Source organism: Eucyclogobius newberryi, unplaced genomic scaffold (genome assembly GCF_026437365.1).
Source record: "Eucyclogobius newberryi isolate DKJ021-1_F unplaced genomic scaffold, fEucNew1.0.hap1 SCAF_11, whole genome shotgun sequence".
NCBI classification, from domain to species: domain Eukaryota; kingdom Metazoa; phylum Chordata; class Actinopteri; order Gobiiformes; family Gobiidae; genus Eucyclogobius; species Eucyclogobius newberryi.
In genome coordinates this window covers 35007043-35026670 of record NW_027315735.1, presented here as the reverse complement: position 1 = coordinate 35026670, position 19628 = coordinate 35007043, and the positions used below count along the sequence as shown (strand labels likewise).

The 19628-nt window shown below is 46.4% G+C and overlaps 1 protein-coding gene across 2 annotated transcripts in view; it reads left to right on the top strand.

Annotated features, from left to right (window-relative positions):
* The window catches only part of htr4 (5-hydroxytryptamine receptor 4), a 198683-nt gene that overhangs the window by 111091 nt on the left and 67964 nt on the right, over positions 1-19628 (top strand). For both annotated transcript variants that reach the window (XM_072440041.1, XM_072440042.1), the window contains exon 4: positions 9439-9639. In XM_072440041.1, the coding sequence (XP_072296142.1) occupies positions 9439-9639 (201 nt within the window). The remainder of the gene's footprint in view (positions 1-9438; positions 9640-19628) is intronic.

Sequence of the window (19628 nt, the reverse complement as noted above, 5' to 3'; positions counted from 1 at the left end):
GCGTTTAGAGGCGCTGCACTTTGACATGTGTCTCCACATGTGTCCTTCACTTCCCAAATGCAAACTCGGCCTGAATTGTCCTTAAGGAAGCATGAGCAAAGTCTTAATTCATAGTGAGCAAGTAGTTAATTAATATTGATTTGTTAATTAAGTAGTTACTAAGCCTGAATCTTGGTCTTGAAGTCTTGATACGTCTTACCACCTTAACTCACCACCTTAACTTAGCACCTTAATTTGCCTTAAGAAAGCATGAGCAAAGACCTAATTCATAATACACTGTTTGTTCATTATGAGTTAAGGCTTTGTTCATGCTTTGTTCATGCTTTGTTCATGCTTTGTTAAGGCTTTGTTCATGCTTTGTTCATGCTTTGTTCATGCTTTGTTCATGCTTTGTTAAGGCTTTGTTCATGCTTTGTTCATGCTTTGTTAAGGCTTTGTTCATGCTTTGTTCATGCTTTGTTCATGCTTTGTTCATGCTTTGTTCATGCTTTGTTAAGGCTTTGTTCATGCTTTGTTCATGCTTTGTTAAGGCTTTGTTCATGCTTTGCTCATGCTTTGTTAAGGCTTTGTTCATGCTTTGTTAAGGCTTTGTTCATGCTTTGCTCATGCTTTGTTCATGCTTTGCTCATGCTTTGTTCATGCTTTGTTCATGCTTTGCTCATGCTTTGCTCATGCTTTGTTCATGCTTTGCTCATGCTTTGTTCATGCTTTGCTCATGCTTTGCTCATGCTTTGTTCATGCTTTGCTCATGCTTTGTTCATGCTTTGCTCATGCTTTGCTCATGCTTTGCTCATGCTTTGCTCATGCTTTGTTCATGCTTTGCTCATGCTTTGCTCATGCTTTGCTCATGCTTTGTTCATGCTTTGCTCATGCTTTGTTCATGCTTTGTTCATGCTTTGTTCATGCTTTGCTCATGCTTTGCTCATGCTTTGCTCATGCTTTGTTCATGCTTTGTTAAGGTGCAGTTATTACACAGTGGCACTAAGACTAGCTCAGGATGGACTGACGTGAAGAGGCTCCACACGTTGTGAAGCGTCTCTCCTCCAGGTCCGTCGCCGCGGTGACGCCGGGCTCAGAGTGATCGAACGGTGACCACGGTGACCGACTGTTTACTCAGCCTGCGTTTGTGTGCGTTTGTGTAAGCGACAGACGTATGGAATGGCCCGCGGTCCCGCTCTAAAAGCTCCTATTTATAGAGTTTTCCCCTCGCAGCAGAACGGCGCCGAGCAATGGGCGCCGCCTGCACCCGAGCCGAGCGATGGGCGCCGCCTGCACCCGAGCCGAGCGATGGGCGCCGCCTGCACCCGAGCCGAGCGATGGGCGCCGCCTGCACCCGAGCCGAGCGATGGGCGCCGCCTGCACCCGAGCCGAGCGATGGGCGCCACCTGCACCCGAGCCGAGCGATGGGCGCCACCTGCACCCGAGCGATGGGCACCAGCCGCACCCGCATCCCGGTCCAGGTCCCGGTCCAGGTCCTGGTCCTGGTCCTGGTCCTGGTCCAGGTCCAGGTCCTGGTCCTGGTCCTGGTCCAGGTCCAGGTCCAGGTCCACAGATCAGGATTTAAGACATAGTAATAAAGCACATCCCAGATTAAAGGAAAATACATCAGTTTTGTTCAAAAATGTCCAGGTTCCTTCTTCTAAATCCAGTTTTCTGTTCATGGATCCTCAGATATCGCACTGATGCCTGAAGGATCAAAGGCAAAAGACGCCACGATTAAATGAGGTGTTTATTATGGAAGATGGGGGAGGGGTGGCACTTCTGGTCGTCTGCAAAATAAACTTATACGGTCATTTCATCGCTCTCGTCTTTTACTGCGCGCATAAATCTGCTCCGCTTTGCTTCTGGGCCTCGCGCAGCTCAAACCTCGGCGTCTGTTCGCTTTTTCCCGCTTCTTTCTGCCATATTTTATCCCTCTTTAACGCCGCTATAGTTTTATGTCCGTTCGAACGCCGCTCTAAAACCCATTTCCGGCCGTGTCGATTACGCGGAGTGCCGCAAACGCTCGCTCATCTTTTGTTTTATGTCTCGCTAACGGCGCCGTCGGCCGTTACCATCTGCCGCTCCCGCGCGCCGCCCCAGCAGCGGATCGGGTCGTCACGCGCGGCGGCCTCCATTGTTTCCGCGGCCTGTACGGCAGAAGATTCACACTCGACCAAAGTCGTCCGACCGCCTGTCCGCACTTTGAAAAACTCTTTACGACGCTGCAATTCATTCATACAAATGGTGCGATTTAACCTTGGTAATAGGATATATATATATATATATATATATATATATATATATATATATATATATATATATATATATATATATATATATATAGACCTGGACCGGGACCGCTCACCGTGCATCTTGTGTGTTTTATAGCGTTTGTGTCGGAGGATAAATTGTCGGTGTGAAAATAAATGGTAACTTTTATAGAAAAGTTTGTCTTCTTTATCGGCGCGGCGGCGGCGGCGTTTGGAGGGACGGAGGGGGAGGAGCCGACAGCTGCAGGGGAAGATACTGCAGAGTGTGAGGCCGTGTGGGCGGCGGCCTGGACAGGACCAACCAGAAAAGAGCTTCATTTCTTTGGCCAGTGGTTGGTTTGGTAATTTAGTGATTGTTTCTAAATGAAGATTCAGCTTTGGCGATGGCGGTGGCGTGACTGGATCTGACGCCATTTTGCCGTGGTGTTTTTGGGCCGTGTGAATGTGGTCGAGCCGTGGTTGAAGTGGGATCATTTTGAGTGGGTGGTTTGGATTTGATATTATAAACGACCATAAAACCGATGTTAAAGTCGAGTTCTGGACTTGTTTTAAGGACTCTTGACTCGACTTGGACTCGGCATTTACTGGACTTGAGGACCAGAAGAACTCGGACTTGGACTCAGACTAAAGCAGGTCCAAACCAGGTCTAAACCAGGACTAAACCAGGTCTAAACCAGGACTAAACCAGGACTAAACCAGGACTAAACCAGGACTAAACCAGGACTAAAGCAACACTAAACCAGGACTTAACCAGGACTAAACCAGGACTAAAGCAACACTAAACCAGGACTTAACCAGGACTAAACCAGGACTAAAGCAACACTAAACCAGGACTAAACCAGGACTAAACCAGGACTAAACCAGGACTAAACCAGGTCCAAACCAGGAACTATATGAGAACTTGTTTGTTTACTGGTGAAGCATAATTTCTACAAACTAAGCATTGTTTACTTCAGTTAAATCTGTCTTTACCCAGGTCACTTTGGCAAATTAAGAGGTTTAGTCCTGGTTTAGTCCTGGTTTAGTCCTGCTTTAGACCTGGTTTAGTCCTGATTTAAAGGACACATATTATGCCAAACTCACGTTTGTTTCTTTAAACGTGTTAGCAAGGTCCTCTATCGCTGAGCCTCAGAAAACACTGGATCCTAAATTTCCCCAAAAATTTAAAAAATGTGTTTTTATTATTATTACAAGCTAACTTTTGTTTGTTTCCCTTTGCTGCCACTTCTACATTGATCATTGAAGTGAAATCTGTCTCGGTAAAACATACTAATCTGCTTTTACAGTGAAGTCATTTTAGGTTTGTCTTTTCTCTTTTCTCTGCCACAACTTCTTTTGTTCATTTCGATGCAGATTCATTACTCCACAGGCCTTTTCACTCTGATCTATTACAGTGCATTGATTCATCGCACGGGCTCCGCTTTCCAGCACAAACAGCCCATATATTAATAAAGGTCATTAATATTGTAACTGTATTTTTGTCTTGTTACCTCCAGGGCAAAACGAGAAAGACACGGACGATATTCAAACTGTGTGGACTTTACAGAGTCTGTGAAGTGTACGAGGCCCAACGGCTGCGATCAATGATATACAACTGTGTGTCTATCAGAGATGATCTAGACCTGGTTTAGACCTGGTTTAGACCTGGTTTAGACCTGGTTTAGACCTGGTTAAGTCCTGGTTTAGACCTGGTTTAGACCTGGTTTGGACCTGGTTTAGTCCTGGTTTGGACCTGGTTTAGACCTGGTTTAGACCTGGTTTGGACCTGGTTTAGACCTGGTTTGGACCTTGTTTAGACCTGGTTTGGACCTGGTTTAGACCTGGTTTGGACCTGGTTTAGACCTGGTTTGGACCTTGTTTAGACCTGGTTTAGACCTAGTTTAGACCTGGTTAAGTCCTGATTTAGACCTGGTTTAGACCTGGTTTAGTCCTGATTTGGACCTAGTTTAGACCTGGTTTAGACCTGGTTTAGACCTGGTTTGGACCTGGTTAAGTCCTGGTTTAGACCTGGTTTGGACCTGGTTAAGTCCTGGTTTAGACCTGGTTTGGACCTGGTTTAGCCCTGGTTTAGACCTGGTTTAGTCCTGATTAAGACCTGGTTTAGTCCTGATTTAAAGGACACATATTATGCTAAATTCACGCTTGTTTCGTCCTGTTCACGAGGTCCTCCATCGCTGAGCCGCAGAAAACACTTAATCCCAAATTTCCTGTTCTGCGTCCATAACTCAACACCAGACTCGATCTGACCATTTCTGCCCCAAATCACATGTATTACAACTGCGTGCTCACATTAGCACGTCGGGGCTAGCTAGATGCTACTCCGGTAACTCCCCCTGCTGCCTGTAGATGGAGTTCCAACACCAATACCTCACAAGAAACTTCTGACTTCTGAGGAAAAAGTCACGTGTGGTTTTCAGTACATTATTATTCTCGTGGATCCCAAAGTAAAGTCACCCAAGGGCACATTTAAAGGCCAATAACAATAAAAAATATAGCCGCAAGCGGCAATGATCGGCCCTCGCCACGCCGCCGCCACACCGCCGCCACGCCGCAAGAGGAGAGGGCGCTAACGCGCCCCAATTGTCCTTTTATTACGCCTACTGCTGAATCTGTGACGCTGTCACATCTTCTCCCCTTTGTTTTACCATCAAAAAGCAATTTTATTTTGAATTCTTGGCAAAATGTGCAGCTTTGCCGCACAGACACCGTGACTCTTTGAATGAAAATGTGGATAACTTTTGATGGTCCTGAAGATGAGTCCCACCAAATTTCAGGTTAATAGGGCTGACGCCCTGGGAGGAGTTTGTGAAAGTCTAAAGTGTAAACATGTTCTGGCGATTTCCCCATTTGAATAACATGAAAGGTTTCGGTCATCGTTACGGCAACGCCATAACAATTATGACATGGGTCTCATTGACTTTTTTGATGGGGATGCTAAAATTGAGTTGTGTGTCAAATTTCATATAATTTCGCAAAACTAAACATTTAACCTCCATATAAAATCTGTAGGGGGCGCTGTGGCGCCAAATGAATTTATTTCACTTCAAGTAGGTTTAGGGCAAAGAGTTTAACAACTGATTCTAATTTGACGCAATTCGGACTTTATCTGCGCAAACGGCAGAAATTTTAAATATGGGAGATTTCTGAAATTTTAGTTACAGTTTGCGGCTTCGCCGCACAGAGACCGTGAGAGGTATCAATGTAATTTGGATAACTTTTGATGTCCCACTCCTCAGTAGCATTTTCACCAAATTTCAGCTTTTTAGGGCCAACGCCCTGGGAGGAGTTCGTAAAAGTACGACGTTTGGAAAAACTCCGAAGTCATGTTTAGCCATTTTTGAAGCAATATGGCCGACATTTGGTTCGGGGGACGGCGTTGCCGTTATAATATTTTTTACTTCTCTTGTCACCATCTACCTCTGCGTCAAATTTCATGATTCTACGATCAGATTTTTTTTGGGTCATTTCCCATCTCTCAATGCATTTTTGGTACATTTGGTGGCGCTGACGCGCCAATTTTTTTTATTTTAGAAAAGGGAAATAGCCAGAATGTAGAGAGGCACGATTTTTAGAGGTGTGCAAATTTTTGTGACTTTTCGTCAATGTTCACTGGGTGAAAAATAGGGGGGTTGGTCCCGAGAAGAAGAAAGAAAGAAAGAAAGAAAGAATAATATTCCGATGCGAAAACAATGTTTCCCATTTTTCAAATATCATAAACTATACATTTTCGGAAAGCGCTCGCGCTTTCCTACCTCATGGTGTGGGTCCCTGGTCACTGACGGGTACTTTCGATAATTTTGAGTGGGCTCCGCCCACTTTGTGTTTTTGGCCCTCTATACAGTAATAATGTTCAATTTTTGCATTACATGCTTATATGCACGGAACATGCAAGAGATGGGGAACGTATTCGTGAGCTACTTAGCGCAAATGAGTGCTTTATATGGGGATGACGACCGCGAAGCGGTCGTCATCCCAATGTAAAGTGCTCGTTTAGTGCGAACTTTTGCACGGGCTTCGCCCGTTTACAACGGTAATGTTCCATTTTCCTACAACTAATTAGTATGCACGGGGCGTGCATGAGTGGAGGAGTGCGTTAGTGAGTGTTTGGAAGTGGGCGAGCGCTTCGCGCTCGATTTCGTGCGCACTACGTGCGCACTTTCGCAGCCGTGCTTCGCACGGCCTTACGAGATTAATAGGCCTCTCGCCAGCTTGTGGCGCTCGGGCCTAACAATGCTTAGTACGTGTCGTTTAACGCAGCTCCTGGTGGTCGCTGTGCCTCCGGCGACTTGCGACGTGTTTGAGGACTGACGCAGACATCTCTCTCTTTCCGTCCACATTTCGCCGTTCACTTTTGGCCGGTTCCACCTCGGCGGCCGAAGACGGATGTCCTCGCGCCGCTGTTTTCTCCGTCTGCGCCGGTGAAAGATGATGAGAGATGGTCCAATATGCGAGCGGGGAATGAAGTTTTGACTCGCGTCCCTGCGTCTGCTGGAACCCGAGCGCCTGCCGTTCCCGCCGCCCTTATGGCCCGCGTCCCGAAACAACCTCCGAAGCTTCATTCATCATTCCCGAGGGCGTTCGGGTCCAGCTGTGCGCAAACGTGTTTTTCGCAGCGAGGAGACGCGGCGCCGAGTTATGAGTGGAACTGAACCCGGCGCGTTCGGAAGGGTTCATTACGGGGCGGCGGAACGGCGTGATGTGAGATCGTTGGTGTCGTATTGTGGGGAAGACGGTTTGTGCGTCGAGAGCGGTTTTCCATCTCGGAAACTGCTGCGGCATCCAACGGTTTTCACATGAAAGACTGAAAAGTATTGCACCGTATTTACAAAAATATGTACGTGAGGCTTGTGTCGTCACGGGAATGAGATTAATGCCGGGATTTAATGTGAAAAACACTACGCTAAACCAGGACCAAAACACGAGCGACTCATCGGGGTTTCGTCTTTAGGTCGATCGGTCGGTCGGTGGCGTCTTCTCGGTGGATCATAATGTTTATTCGTTATGAGAGGAATCGTGGAGTGAGTTTAATCTGCTATTTCACGTCAGAACGTTCGATCTGCTCGTACGTCTCTGTCGGCTCCTTGTGCCAGACCCTGCACATGAAAGCTCAGTCCATTCATCCAGGGCCGAGCAAAACCAGGCCAGGACTGAACTGGGCCTAAACTGGGCCTGAACTGGGCCTAAACTGGCCCTGAACTAGGCCTGAACTGGGCCTGAACTGGTTTAGCCCTGGTTTAGTCCTTGGACTTAAATGGGACTAAAGTCCTGGGACTAGAACTGGGCCTAAAATTTGTCTGAACTGGGCCTGAACTGGGCCTAAACTGGGAATGAACTAGGACCGAAACAAGGCTAAATAAAGACTGAACCAGGTCTAAAGAACGACCAAACCAGGATTGAACCAGGACTAAACCAGGATTAAACCAGGATTAAACCAGGACTAAACCAGGACTAAACCAGGATTAAACCAGGACTAAACCAGTACTAAACCAGGATTAAACCAGGTCTAAACTAGGACTAAACCAGGGCTAAACCAGGGCTAAACCAGGATTAAACCAGGACTAAACCAGGACTAAACCAGGACTAAACCAGGGCTAAACCAGGGCTAACCCAGGATTAAACCAGGACTAAACCAGGACTAAACCAGGGCTAAACCAGGACTAAACCAGGACTAAACCAGGACTAAACTAGGACTAAACCAGGACTAAAACAGGACTAAACCAGGACCAGTCAGAAAAATGACTGAGCCAAACTAGGACCAAAATAAATCTAGTCCAAACAGTGAATTAATCCAGGACTAAACCAGATTTTGAACCCGCTCGTTACGAAGTACGACAGATTTAGCATCACAACAGCTTCAGTCTTTTGCGCCGCCCCCGCCGAGCTAATTGTAGGGCTATCGTCTCGAGTCACAAAAGCCTGCGCGCCGCCGACTAATCGCCGCGTATCGGCAGCGTCCGGCCAATTACTGTCACCGCGCTTTCGTTCTCGGATAAACACAGGAGCGTTCAGGGCGGAATGACACAAAACGGTCCAGTAAAAAGAGCTGATTGTGTCACGCTTCTTATTACGATCATTCCCCGCGGCGAGCTGTAACCGCGGGCGAATTTCAGCTTCTGCGCAACGACCAGACCAAGATCACAACCAGAACTCGAGGCGTTCAAAGCTGGACAAACACGTCTGAGTGCAAAAGTGCAAGCGGATCGTTAGAATCTGCACTTGTTTAGAAGTGACACAGAGGAAGAACCGTCACTCTAAATCAGATCGCAGTTATTACCGTGGTTACAACTAGTGAGTCTCGACCATTTTACGCTTTGTTTGGACTCGTGCGCGTGAGTTTAAGGCGCGGCGGACGACACGAGCATCACAGACGATCGAACTGGACTGAAACTGTCAGAAATATCAGACAAAATGAGGGGGAAAAGGACATTCGGACTCAATTTGGAAACAGAAAAATGTGATCAACTTTGGACTAAATGGACTTGACTGTTGAACTGTGTTTGAATTTGATTTGTTAAATTGTACCATTATGATCATTTTTCATCTAATTATGTATTATTGAAATCATTATTATCATTATTGTTATTGGAATTATTATTAATATCATCATCATCATCATTATTATTATTATTATTTTTTTGTCCAGCTCTGTTTTTATTTGTTTGCGTAATTAAAAAAAAGAAAGAAAAAGATAATTAAATAAAAATTGAAAATGTCATTTCAAAATCTATGACTCACACTGTCCAGTTATTATATCAAAATAAAGATTTAAAATTCATAGAACCTTTTCTTTTTAGTTTTTACAGTGTACTACATTCATGGGGGAAACACATCATTTAGTCTTTTAACTTTACCACAACTTTAAAGGCGCTGCACCTGATGTTTACGGCTTTGAAACGTGAAAAACAGAACTATTCCATTTTCCTGATTTTTTCCCCCTTGTAATAAAGTCACATCTGCTTTTTAAGCACTGACAGATTCTACGAGAAGCAGAACGTGCACCAGAGACTCGTGAAACGTCTCTATAAACTCACCGTGACTATTTCAGACGCACGTGTAAAGACTTTAAAACAAACTAAATCATGTTTAAACACACAAAAAACCAGCTCCCGCTTTAGCGTAGTATTCTCCACAAAAGCAAAGTCGCCGGGCTTAAAAACGAACGATTTCCTGTGTGTTTTTCCCGCAGGAAGATCAAGACCAACTACTTCATCGTGTCGCTGGCGTTCGCCGACCTGCTGGTGTCGGTGCTGGTCATGCCGTTCGGCGCCATCGAGCTGGTCCATCAGCACTGGATCTACGGCGAGACCTTCTGCCTGGTCCGGACCTCGCTGGACGTCCTGCTCACGACCGCCTCCATCCTGCACCTCTGCTGCATCGCGCTCGACCGGTAAGATCGGGGGGGATCGTTATGAGGGCTTCCGCTAACGACTCCCCCACGGAATCTTGGGGTGACATCTTCAACGGTCACTCTCCATCCCGTCGCCTTCAAAGTTAAAAGGCAAAAAAAAAATACCTACCTACCCGCTTGAAAAAATGTTGGGTCGGGTTACAGCAAATATATAATTCATTTGGGGCAGCATAAATATGCATGTGCTATTGGTTTTCACTGTTTTTTGCCAACGCTGCCGAACAGGCCCAAACTCTGCTGAGGCTCGGGAATAATTATGATCTAAATTAGTGATTTAATTTGACCTAAACAAAAATACTAAACCCATAAACTAAAATAGACAAATGGCTCCTACACCCTGGATGCTTGGGTGAAGCTAAATGCTACTCCAGATGAGTTTTCAATGTTAGAAAACATTTAAAAGCGCCTCTCAAAGGTACATTTAGCATCATTTGTGTCCTTTAAACAGTAGATAAAATGCTTTACACACGCGACCCTCACTCGTGTGCAGCCACAGACACAGATGCGACGCGTCATGTTTCAACACCTGATCCAGAACTCACTCGTCTGAACTTCACCAAGTCATATTTACCTCCCGACCGCTCCAGAGGTCCTGCCTTTTCTCAACTCTGACCTGAGAATAACTTTTACTCCCGCCGCACAATAAACCTCTGATTTAACTCGCTGCGTGGACCACGCCCGATGTCAAGGTCCGGCTGCCTCGGTCCAATCACTGGAGACGTGGAACTGTCAGGCTGAGCTACGGCGCCGCGTCAATCTGTGAAATGCATTTGAGGACGGGGGAGGCGACGGGGGAGGCGACGGGGGAGGGGACGGTTTTAAGGACGGTGGAGGGGACGGTTTTAAGGACGGGGGAGGGGACGGTTTTGAGGACGGGGGAGGGGACAGTTTTGAGGACGGGGGAGGGGATGGTTTTAAGGACGGGGGAGGGGATGGTTTTGAGGACGGGGGAGGGGATGGTTTTGAGGACGGGGGAGGGGATGGTTTTAAGGACGGGGGAGGGGATGGTTTTGAGGACGGGGGAGGGGATGGTTTTAAGGACGGGGGAGGGGATGGTTTTGAGGACGGGGGAGGGGATGGTTTTAAGGACGGGGGAGGGGATGGTTTTAAGGACGGGAGAGGTGACGGTTTTAAGGACGGGGGTGATATGAATATAAGTTGCTGTAGTAGACCTTCTATAGTCCAGGCCTCCCCCTCCTGTAGCCTCTCTCTCTTTCTCCCTCACTCTCTCTTTTCTCCCTCTTTCTCTCTCTCTTTCCTCCCATTTTCTTCCTTCCTTCCTCCCTCTCTCTTTCCTCCCCCCTCTCTCTATCGTTCTACAAATGTAATTGTCCTTCTGTCACGAGCCAAATCCAACAGAGTCGACTAAATCTTCTGTTTGATCAGCAAATCAAACAGACAAACGCCTCTGAACATGTTCGTCATGAGGTCTCGACGGAGCAAAGCGAAACACAGAAGAAAACAGTCGCAGGAACAGTTCCAAATCTGCAGTTTAAGTCGAGGATTAAACGGCAGACGCGTCGCCGTGTTTAAAATGCTAAAGTCACTTCCTTGTCCTCGCCTAGACTCCTTAAAGGACACATATTCACCAGAATGTACTCGATTATTGAGCCTTTAACCGCGTCGTGTTGTTGTTCCCTCGTCAAAAACACACCTGGAGTTGTATTTAGCTTCATTTAGCTGTTTATGAGCCTCAAAAATCACTCAATTTCAATTCAGTTTCAATTTGCCCCCCGGATTGTTGCGTCACAGGTAAAAAATAAAACGTTTTTAAGTTCATGATCCGTCGGTTCGCTGGGCTCGTTCTGTGGTCAAAGTCTGTTCACAACCATCACATGGCTCTATCAGCAGAGCAGTCACATTGCCCAAAGGCTGCATTTATTCATTTTTTTCATTGCTAATTCCCCTTGCTGACAGCGCACCTTTCCAGGCACTTTTTCGACTCTTCCCTTTGTGACTAAATATTGATGTCGACAAAAACGATGTCTTTGAGCGTTTCTTCAGGTATAATTAAGATTGTTTAAATAATATGCACCGTCCAGACAAAAATACACATTTTACTCCTTTGTGACTCATTTTCTGAACATTATTTTGAAGGAACGGTACTTTCTTTTTTTGCCTGCGCACCTTTTTTGCCGCGTACGTGAAGTCGAATGCTGAGTTAAACTTTTCACAAACCCAGCAGTTCATAAACAGGTTCATGAATGATTCTGAGCATTTATCGCCGTAAGTATTTCACCATTTTCCTCACGCGTCTCTGACAAACGACCCTCGAATTACACTCGGGGCCCGAAAGCCGTGACGAGCTCTGGGGGGACGACAGTCGCTCGAACGCTGCACATTAAAACGGCTCTTTATTAAAGCAGATTGGGTGAGCGGGGCCCGAGGGTCCCGAGGGGCCCCGTGCGAGCGCTGAGGTCGTACCGTGTGTTTTTTAATCAAGAATATGGGGCGTCGAGGTTCTACAAATAGCATTCGTATCACGGCAGAGGTGAGGGAGGCGTTTACAGTTATCTGAGGACCATCAGCAGGGGCGTGTCCAGAGGGGTGTCACTGGGGGTGGATCAGGGGGGGCACCAGGTGTTTCAGGTGGTCTTTTCTTTATCAGGGGGGGCACCAGGTGTTTAAGGTGGTCTTTTCTTTATCAGGGGGGGCACCAAGTGTTTAAGGTGGTCTTTTCTTTATCAGGGTGGGCACCAGGTGTTTAAGGTGGTCTTTTCTTTATCAGGGGGGGCACCAAGTGTTTAAGGTAGTCTTTTCTTTATCAGGGGTGGCACCAGGTGTTTAAGGTGGTCTTTTCTTTATCAGGGGGGGCACCAGGTGTTTAAGGTGGTCTTTTCTTTATCAGGGGGGGCACCAGGTGTTTAAGGTGGTCTTTTCTTTATCAGGGGGGGCACCAGGTGTTTAAGGTGGTCTTTTCTTTATCAGGGGTGGCACCAGGTGTTTAAGGTGGTCTTTTCTTTATCAGGGGGGGCACCAGGTGTTTAAGGTGGTCTTTTCTTTATCAGGGGGGGCACCAGGTGTTTAAGGTGGTCTTTTCTTTATCAGGGGTGGCACCAAGTGTTTAAGGTAGTCTTTTCTTTATCAGGGGGGGCACCAGGTGTTTAAGGTGGTCTTTACTTTATCAGGGGGGCACCAGGTGTTTAAGGTGGTCTTTTCTTTATCAGGGGGGGCACCAGGTGTTTAAGGTGGTCTTTTCTTTATCAGGGGGGGCACCAGGTGTTTCAGGTGGTCTTTTCTTTATCAGGGTGGGCACCAGGTGTTTAAGGTGGTCTTTTCTTTATCAGGGGGGGCACCAAGTGTTTAAGGTAGTCTTTTCTTTATCAGGGGTGGCACCAGGTGTTTAAGGTGGTCTTTTCTTTATCAGGGGGGGCACCAGGTGTTTAAGGTGGTCTTTTCTTTATCAGGGGGGGCACCAGGTGTTTAAGGTGGTCTTTTCTTTATCAGGGGGGGCACCAGGTGTTTAAGGTGGTCTTTTCTTTATCAGGGGTGGCACCAGGTGTTTAAGGTGGTCTTTTCTTTATCAGGGGGGGCACCAGGTGTTTAAGGTGGTCTTTTCTTTATCAGGGGGGGCACCAGGTGTTTAAGGTGGTCTTTTCTTTATCAGGGGTGGCACCAAGTGTTTAAGGTAGTCTTTTCTTTATCAGGGGGGGCACCAGGTGTTTAAGGTGGTCTTTACTTTATCAGGGGGGCACCAGGTGTTTAAGGTGGTCTTTTCTTTATCAGGGGGGGCACCAGGTGTTTAAGGTGGTCTTTTCTTTATCAGGGGGGGCACCAGGTGTTTCAGGTGGTCTTTTCTTTATCAGGGGGGGGGCACCAGGTGTTTAAGGTGGTCTTTTCTTTATCAGGGGGGGCACCAGGTGTTAAAGGTGGTCTTTTCTTTATCAGGGGGGGCACCAGGTGTTTAATGTGGTCTTTTCTTTATCAGGGGGGGGGCACCAGGTGTTTAAGGTGGTCTTTTCTTTATCAGGGGTGGCACCAGGTGTTTAAGGTGGTCTTTTTTCATCAGGGGTGGCACCAGGTGTTTAAAGTGGTCTTTTCTTTATTAGGGGGGGGGACCAGGTGTTTAAGGTGGTATTTTCTTTATCAGGGGTGGCACCAGGTGTTTAAGGTGGTCTTTTCTTTATCAGGGGGGGGACCAGGTGTTAAAGGTGGTCTTTTCTTTATCAGGGGGGGCACCAGGTGTTTAAGGTGGTCTTTTCTTTATCAGGGGTGGCACCAGGTGTTTAAGGTGGTCTTTTCTTTATCAGGGGGGGCACCAGGTGTTTAAGGTGGTCTTTTCTTTATCAGGGGGGGCACCAGGTGTTTAAGGTGGTCTTTTCTTTATCAGGGGTGGCACCAAGTGTTTAAGGTAGTCTTTTCTTTATCAGGGGGGGCACCAGGTGTTTAAGGTGGTCTTTTCTTTATCAGGGGGGGCACCAGGTGTTTAAGGTGGTCTTTTCTTTATCAGGGGGGGCACCAGGTGTTTAAGGTGGTCTTTTCTTTATCAGGGGGGGCACCAGGTGTTTCAGGTGGTCTTTTCTTTATCAGGGGGGGGGGCACCAGGTGTTTAAGGTGGTCTTTTCTTTATCAGGGGGGGGCACCAGGTGTTAAAGGTGGTCTTTTCTTTATCAGGGGGGGCACCAGGTGTTTAATGTGGTCTTTTCTTTATCAGGGGGGGGGCACCAGGTGTTTAAGGTGGTCTTTTCTTTATCAGGGGTGGCACCAGGTGTTTAAGGTGGTCTTTTTTCATCAGGGGTGGCACCAGGTGTTTAAAGTGGTCTTTTCTTTATTAGGGGGGGGGACCAGGTGTTTAAGGTGGTATTTTCTTTATCAGGGGTGGCACCAGGTGTTTAAGGTGGTCTTTTCTTTATCAGGGGGGGACCAGGGGTTAAAGGTGGTCTTTTCTTTATCAGGGGGGGCACCAGGTGTTTAAGGTGGTCTTTTCTTTATCAGGGGGGCACCGGGTGTTTAAGGTGGTCTTTTCTTTATCAGGGGGGGCACCAGTTGTTTAATGTGGTCTTTTCTTTATCAGGGGGGGGGCACCAGGTGTTTGAGGTGGTCTTTTCTTTATCAGGGGGTGGCACCAGGTGTTTAAGGTGGTCTTTTTTCATCAGGGGTGGCACCAGGTGTTTAAAGTGGTCTTTTCTTTATTAGGGGGGGACCAGGTGTTTAAGGTGGTATTTTCTTTATCAGGGGTGGCACCAGGTGTTAAAGGTGGTCTTTTCTTTATCAGGGGGGGCACCAGGTGTTTAAGGTGGTCTTTTCTTTATCAGGGGGGGGGGGGCACCAGGTGTTTAAGATGGTCTTTTCTTTATCAGGGGGGGGGCACCAGGTGTTTAAGGTGGTCTTTTCTTTATCAGGGGTGGCACCAGGTGTTTAAGGTGGTCTTTTCTTTATCAGGGGGGGGCACCAGGTGTTTAAGGTGGTCTTTTCTTTATCAGGGGTGGCACCAGGTGTTTAAGGTGGTCTTTTTTCATCAGGGGTGGCACCAGGTGTTTGAGGTGGTCTTTTCTTTATCAGGGGGGGGCACCAGGTGTTTAAGGTGGTCTTTTCTTTATCAGGGTGGGCACCAGGTGTTTAAAGTGGTCTTTTCTTTATTAGGAGGGGGGCCAGGTGTTTAAGGTGGTATTTTCTTTATCAGGGGTGGCACCAGGTGTTTAAGGTGGTCTTTTCTTTATCAGGGGGGGGACCAGGTGTTAAAGGTGGTCTTTTCTTTATCCGGGGGGGCACCAGGTGTTTAAGGTGGTCTTTTCTTTATCAGGGGGGGCACCAGGTGTTAAAGGTGGTCTTTTATTTATTAGGGGTGGCACCAGGTGTTTAAGGTGGTCTTTTATTTATCAGGGGTGGCACCAGGTGTTTAAGGTGGTCTTTTCTTTATCAGGGGGGGACCAGGTGTTAAATGTGGTCTTTTCTTTATCAGGGGGGGCACCAGGTGTTTATGGTGGTCTTTTCTTTATCAGGGGGGGACCAGGTGTTAAATGTGGTCTTTTCTTTATCAGGGGGGGACCAGGTGTTAAATGTGGTCTTTTCTTTATCAGGGGGGGCACCAGGTGTTTAAGGTGGTCTTTTCTTTATCATGGGTGGCACCAGGTGTTAAAGGTGGTCTTGTTTTATCAGGGGGGGCACCAGGTGTTAAAGGTGGTCTTTTTTATCAGGGGGGGCACCAGGTGTTTACATTTTTTTATTTTTTTATTTTTTATTGACTTTTGAATTTAATATTTTATTGATTTAATAATGAAAAATCTAAATATGAATGTTTGTTTAGTCTATTTTTGTTGTTGTTTGTATTTGGTTTAGTCCCTGAAACTTCATTTGGTCTGGACATTTGCTTTGTACAAAAAAACACCCTAGAGTGATTATTTGACTTATGTTTTGTCTATATATCCATAAAATATTTTTTGTCCAAATTTGGTGCAATATTGGGTGTAAACAAAATAGTTATTTGGTCCCAGTTTATCGCCTCAGTCTCTCTAGAAACGGCCCCGCCCATCAGAAAATCGAGACTCAACCGGGCCTAAACTGGACAAAAATGGAGACCTGCACCAGATTGATTGATTGATTGATTGGTGATTATACTGATATTTGATTCCCATTCCTTCGCTTTCAGATAATTAGATGCATCTGGTGTTTTATTTTTAATCCCAGTTGTTAAAAATAGTTTTTTTTCAATTGCTACAGTCTGAAAATGAAGCTTTCTCCGGTCGCTCCGCGTTAGCCGCCGCCGCCGCCGCCCCCCATCCTTGTCCCTGATACGTTTTCATCCCGTGTGCCGCGCTTGAAAGCTTTGCTAAATTGAAGCGGCGTCTGCCACGATCGCTGACATTGGAAACAATTAGCGTTCATTTAGACCCAATCACGAGCGTTGAAAAAGGGACGCAACTTCCGAAACGTCTGAGAAAAGAGATAAACAGCGGGTCTTTTATACATTCCTCATTTTGTTGGGAAGAGGCAGAGCAAACCCAGCAAATATTTTCCGAAACATGCACTTTAAGAACTGTCCGATCAAAGATATTGAGTTTTCTTTGCGAGTCCAGTGAGGAATGAGCGTATAAACCCGCCTCACGTTGGTCCACGGCGGTTTTTACGAGCAGATATGAAACGACTTTGGACTGTGTCGGAGAAGGGAAGGAAAGATCCGGGTCCAAACTTCCTTCACGGTGATGTAGCAGGGTAATAACGCCACAGAGGAGGCCATTGTTGTGAGTTGTGTCGGTGGATAAACCCGTCCTAATCCGCTCGTCTGAAATACGTCCGAGTTCAAACACAGATAGAAAAGAAGCATTTTCTCTTTTGTCGTCGCAACTTGTTTTTTTTTTGTGTGGATTTTCCAGTTGTTTCTTTCTGTACATTGACTTGAGTGCTGGACTAAAGTATTCTGTACTTTACTTTTAGCCGAGTACTTTGACTCCGTGTCTAAAAACAGGACTAAAACCAAATACAAAGCAGGGACGAGGTTTGACTAAAATAATGAAGCTAATGAACAGCCAAAGAAAACCTAAACCAGGACAAAAACTGTGTTGAAATTAGGTTTTCGGCTCAAAAGGATTCAAAACCAGACTTTACCAAGACTAAACCAGGACTAAACCAGGACTAAACCAGGACTAGACCAGGTCTAACCCAAGACTAAACCAGGTCCAACCCAAGACTAAACCATGTCCAACCCAAGACTAAACCAGGTCCAACCCAAGACTAAACCAGGTCCAAACCAAGGCTAAACCAAGTCTAACCCAAGACTAAACCAAGTACAACCCAAAACTAAACCAGGTCCAAGACTAAACCAAGTACAATCCAAGACTAAACCAGGTCCAAGACTAAACCAAGTCCAACCCAAGACTAAACCAAGTCATAACCAAGACTAAACCAAGTCCCGTTGTTTCTTTCCGTACTTTTACTTGAGTACTGTACTAAAGTATTCTGTACTTTACTTTTAGCCGAGTATTTTGACTCCACTACATTTGAAAAAACAACTATAATACTTTGACTTTGTGCAGATGTTCCAGACTCGCACAGAAGGTTTTCACATGTTTCACACTTTGTTCTAACTCCACTTTCATCCATTTTGAAGGTCGTAAATATACAAAATATGGGCTAATTTAATTTCTTTCTCTAATATTCCTTTCTAATTTAATATGTTCTGTCACGTAAACAGCGTTCTAAGCGTGTTTGCCGTAACGTCATTTATACTTCCAACCGTTTCTCACGTCAAGGCTGTATTCTGGTGGACGACCACCAGAGGCCGCTCAAAGCCAGAGAATTGACCTAAAACGGCGCAATACGAAAAACAAAGATGGATGCTCCATGTCCGTTTTTAGATCTCATTTGATGGAAAAGAGTCGAGAAAACAAGTCGAGAAAAGAATGCCTTCGTTTTGCAGCTCGTTCTTGTCGCTTCCGCCGTCGCGCTGCGTTCACTACTGCCCCCGGTGGTCAGCACGTGTAGTTCACTACTGCCCCCGGTGGTCAGCACGTGTAGTTCACTACTGCCCCCGGTGGTCAGCACGTGTAGTTCACTACTGCCCCCGGTGGTCAGCACGTGTAGTTCACTACTGCCCCGGTGGTCAGCACGTGTACTTCACTACTGCCCCCGGTGGTCAGCACGTGTAGTTCACTACTGCCCCGGTGGTCAGCACGTGTACAGCTCCGTTATAACAGAACCATAAGACACAGGACCAAACAACTTACACAAATTCAATTATTTAAACCTTTGAGGGTTAGGGTTAGCGTTGAAGCCTGACCCCTGGACTGTTGAAGCCTGACCCCTGGACTGTTGAAGCCTGACCCCTGGACTGTTGAAGCCTGACCCCTGGACTGTTGAAGCCTGACCCCTGGACTGTTGAAGCCTGACCCCTGGACTGTTGAAGCCTGACCCCGGGACTGTTGAAGCCTGACCCCTGGACTGTTGAAGCCTGACCCCTGGACTGTTGAAGCCTGACCCCTGGACTGTTGAAGCCTGACCCCTGGACTGTTGAAGCCTGACCCCGGGACTGTTGAAGCCTGACCCCTGGACTGTAGAAACCCGACCCCTGGACTGTTGAAGCCTGACCCCTGGACTGTTGAAGCCTGACCCCTGGACTGTTGAAGCCTTCAAAGTAAAAAAAAAATAAGAATTTACCTTCCGACCGACCAACAGGAAAAATGTTGGGTCGGGTTACAGCAAACAGCCTAATTGTGTTTCGTTTTTTCTTTTTTGTTCATACATCAGAATTAGCTCCTTAGTTTCACTTTGCATGTGTTTTCATCCTCAGTAAATAGCCGTTTCTGACATCCGTTTGGAGCCACTTTCCTAATGGCTTCTTCATGTGTGTCTGCAGTGCGCCGTCACTAATTGGCGTGGGTAAATATATAGTATATATATATATATATATAGTATATATGTGGTGTTTTGGTTTGGAAGGCGCTCGCTCCAGGAGCTCAGACCTGTGTACCTCGTGGACTCAAATAATTAGACTCCCACGGCCTAAAAACCAGACTGAGCCAAAGTGAACTCTTCCAAACTGCACGAGCCGAGATGGAAAATGTGTTTGTGCCACGGGCCAGAACGTGTGTGATGTGTTTATGAAACATACCAGGACAAAACCTCGGATGGAACTAGATTTATGACACATAAGGACTAAACCAGGTCCAAACCACAACTAAACCAGGACTAAACCAGGTCCAAACCACAACTAAACCAGGACTAAACCAGGTCCAAACCAGGTCCAAACCACAACTAAACCAGGACTAAACCAGACTTTATCCCAACAAAACCAGGACTAAACTAGGACTAAACCACAACTAAACCACGACTAAACCAGGACTAATGGAGACCAAAACCAACACAAACCAAGTATTTGGACTAAGTAAGAAACAATAAATACCCTGGGTCTAAACCAGGACTAAACCAGGTCCAAACCAGGTCTAAACCAGGTCTAAAACAGGACTAAACCAGGACTAAACCAGGACTAAACCAGGTCTAAACCAGGACTAAACCAGGTCCAAACCAGGTCT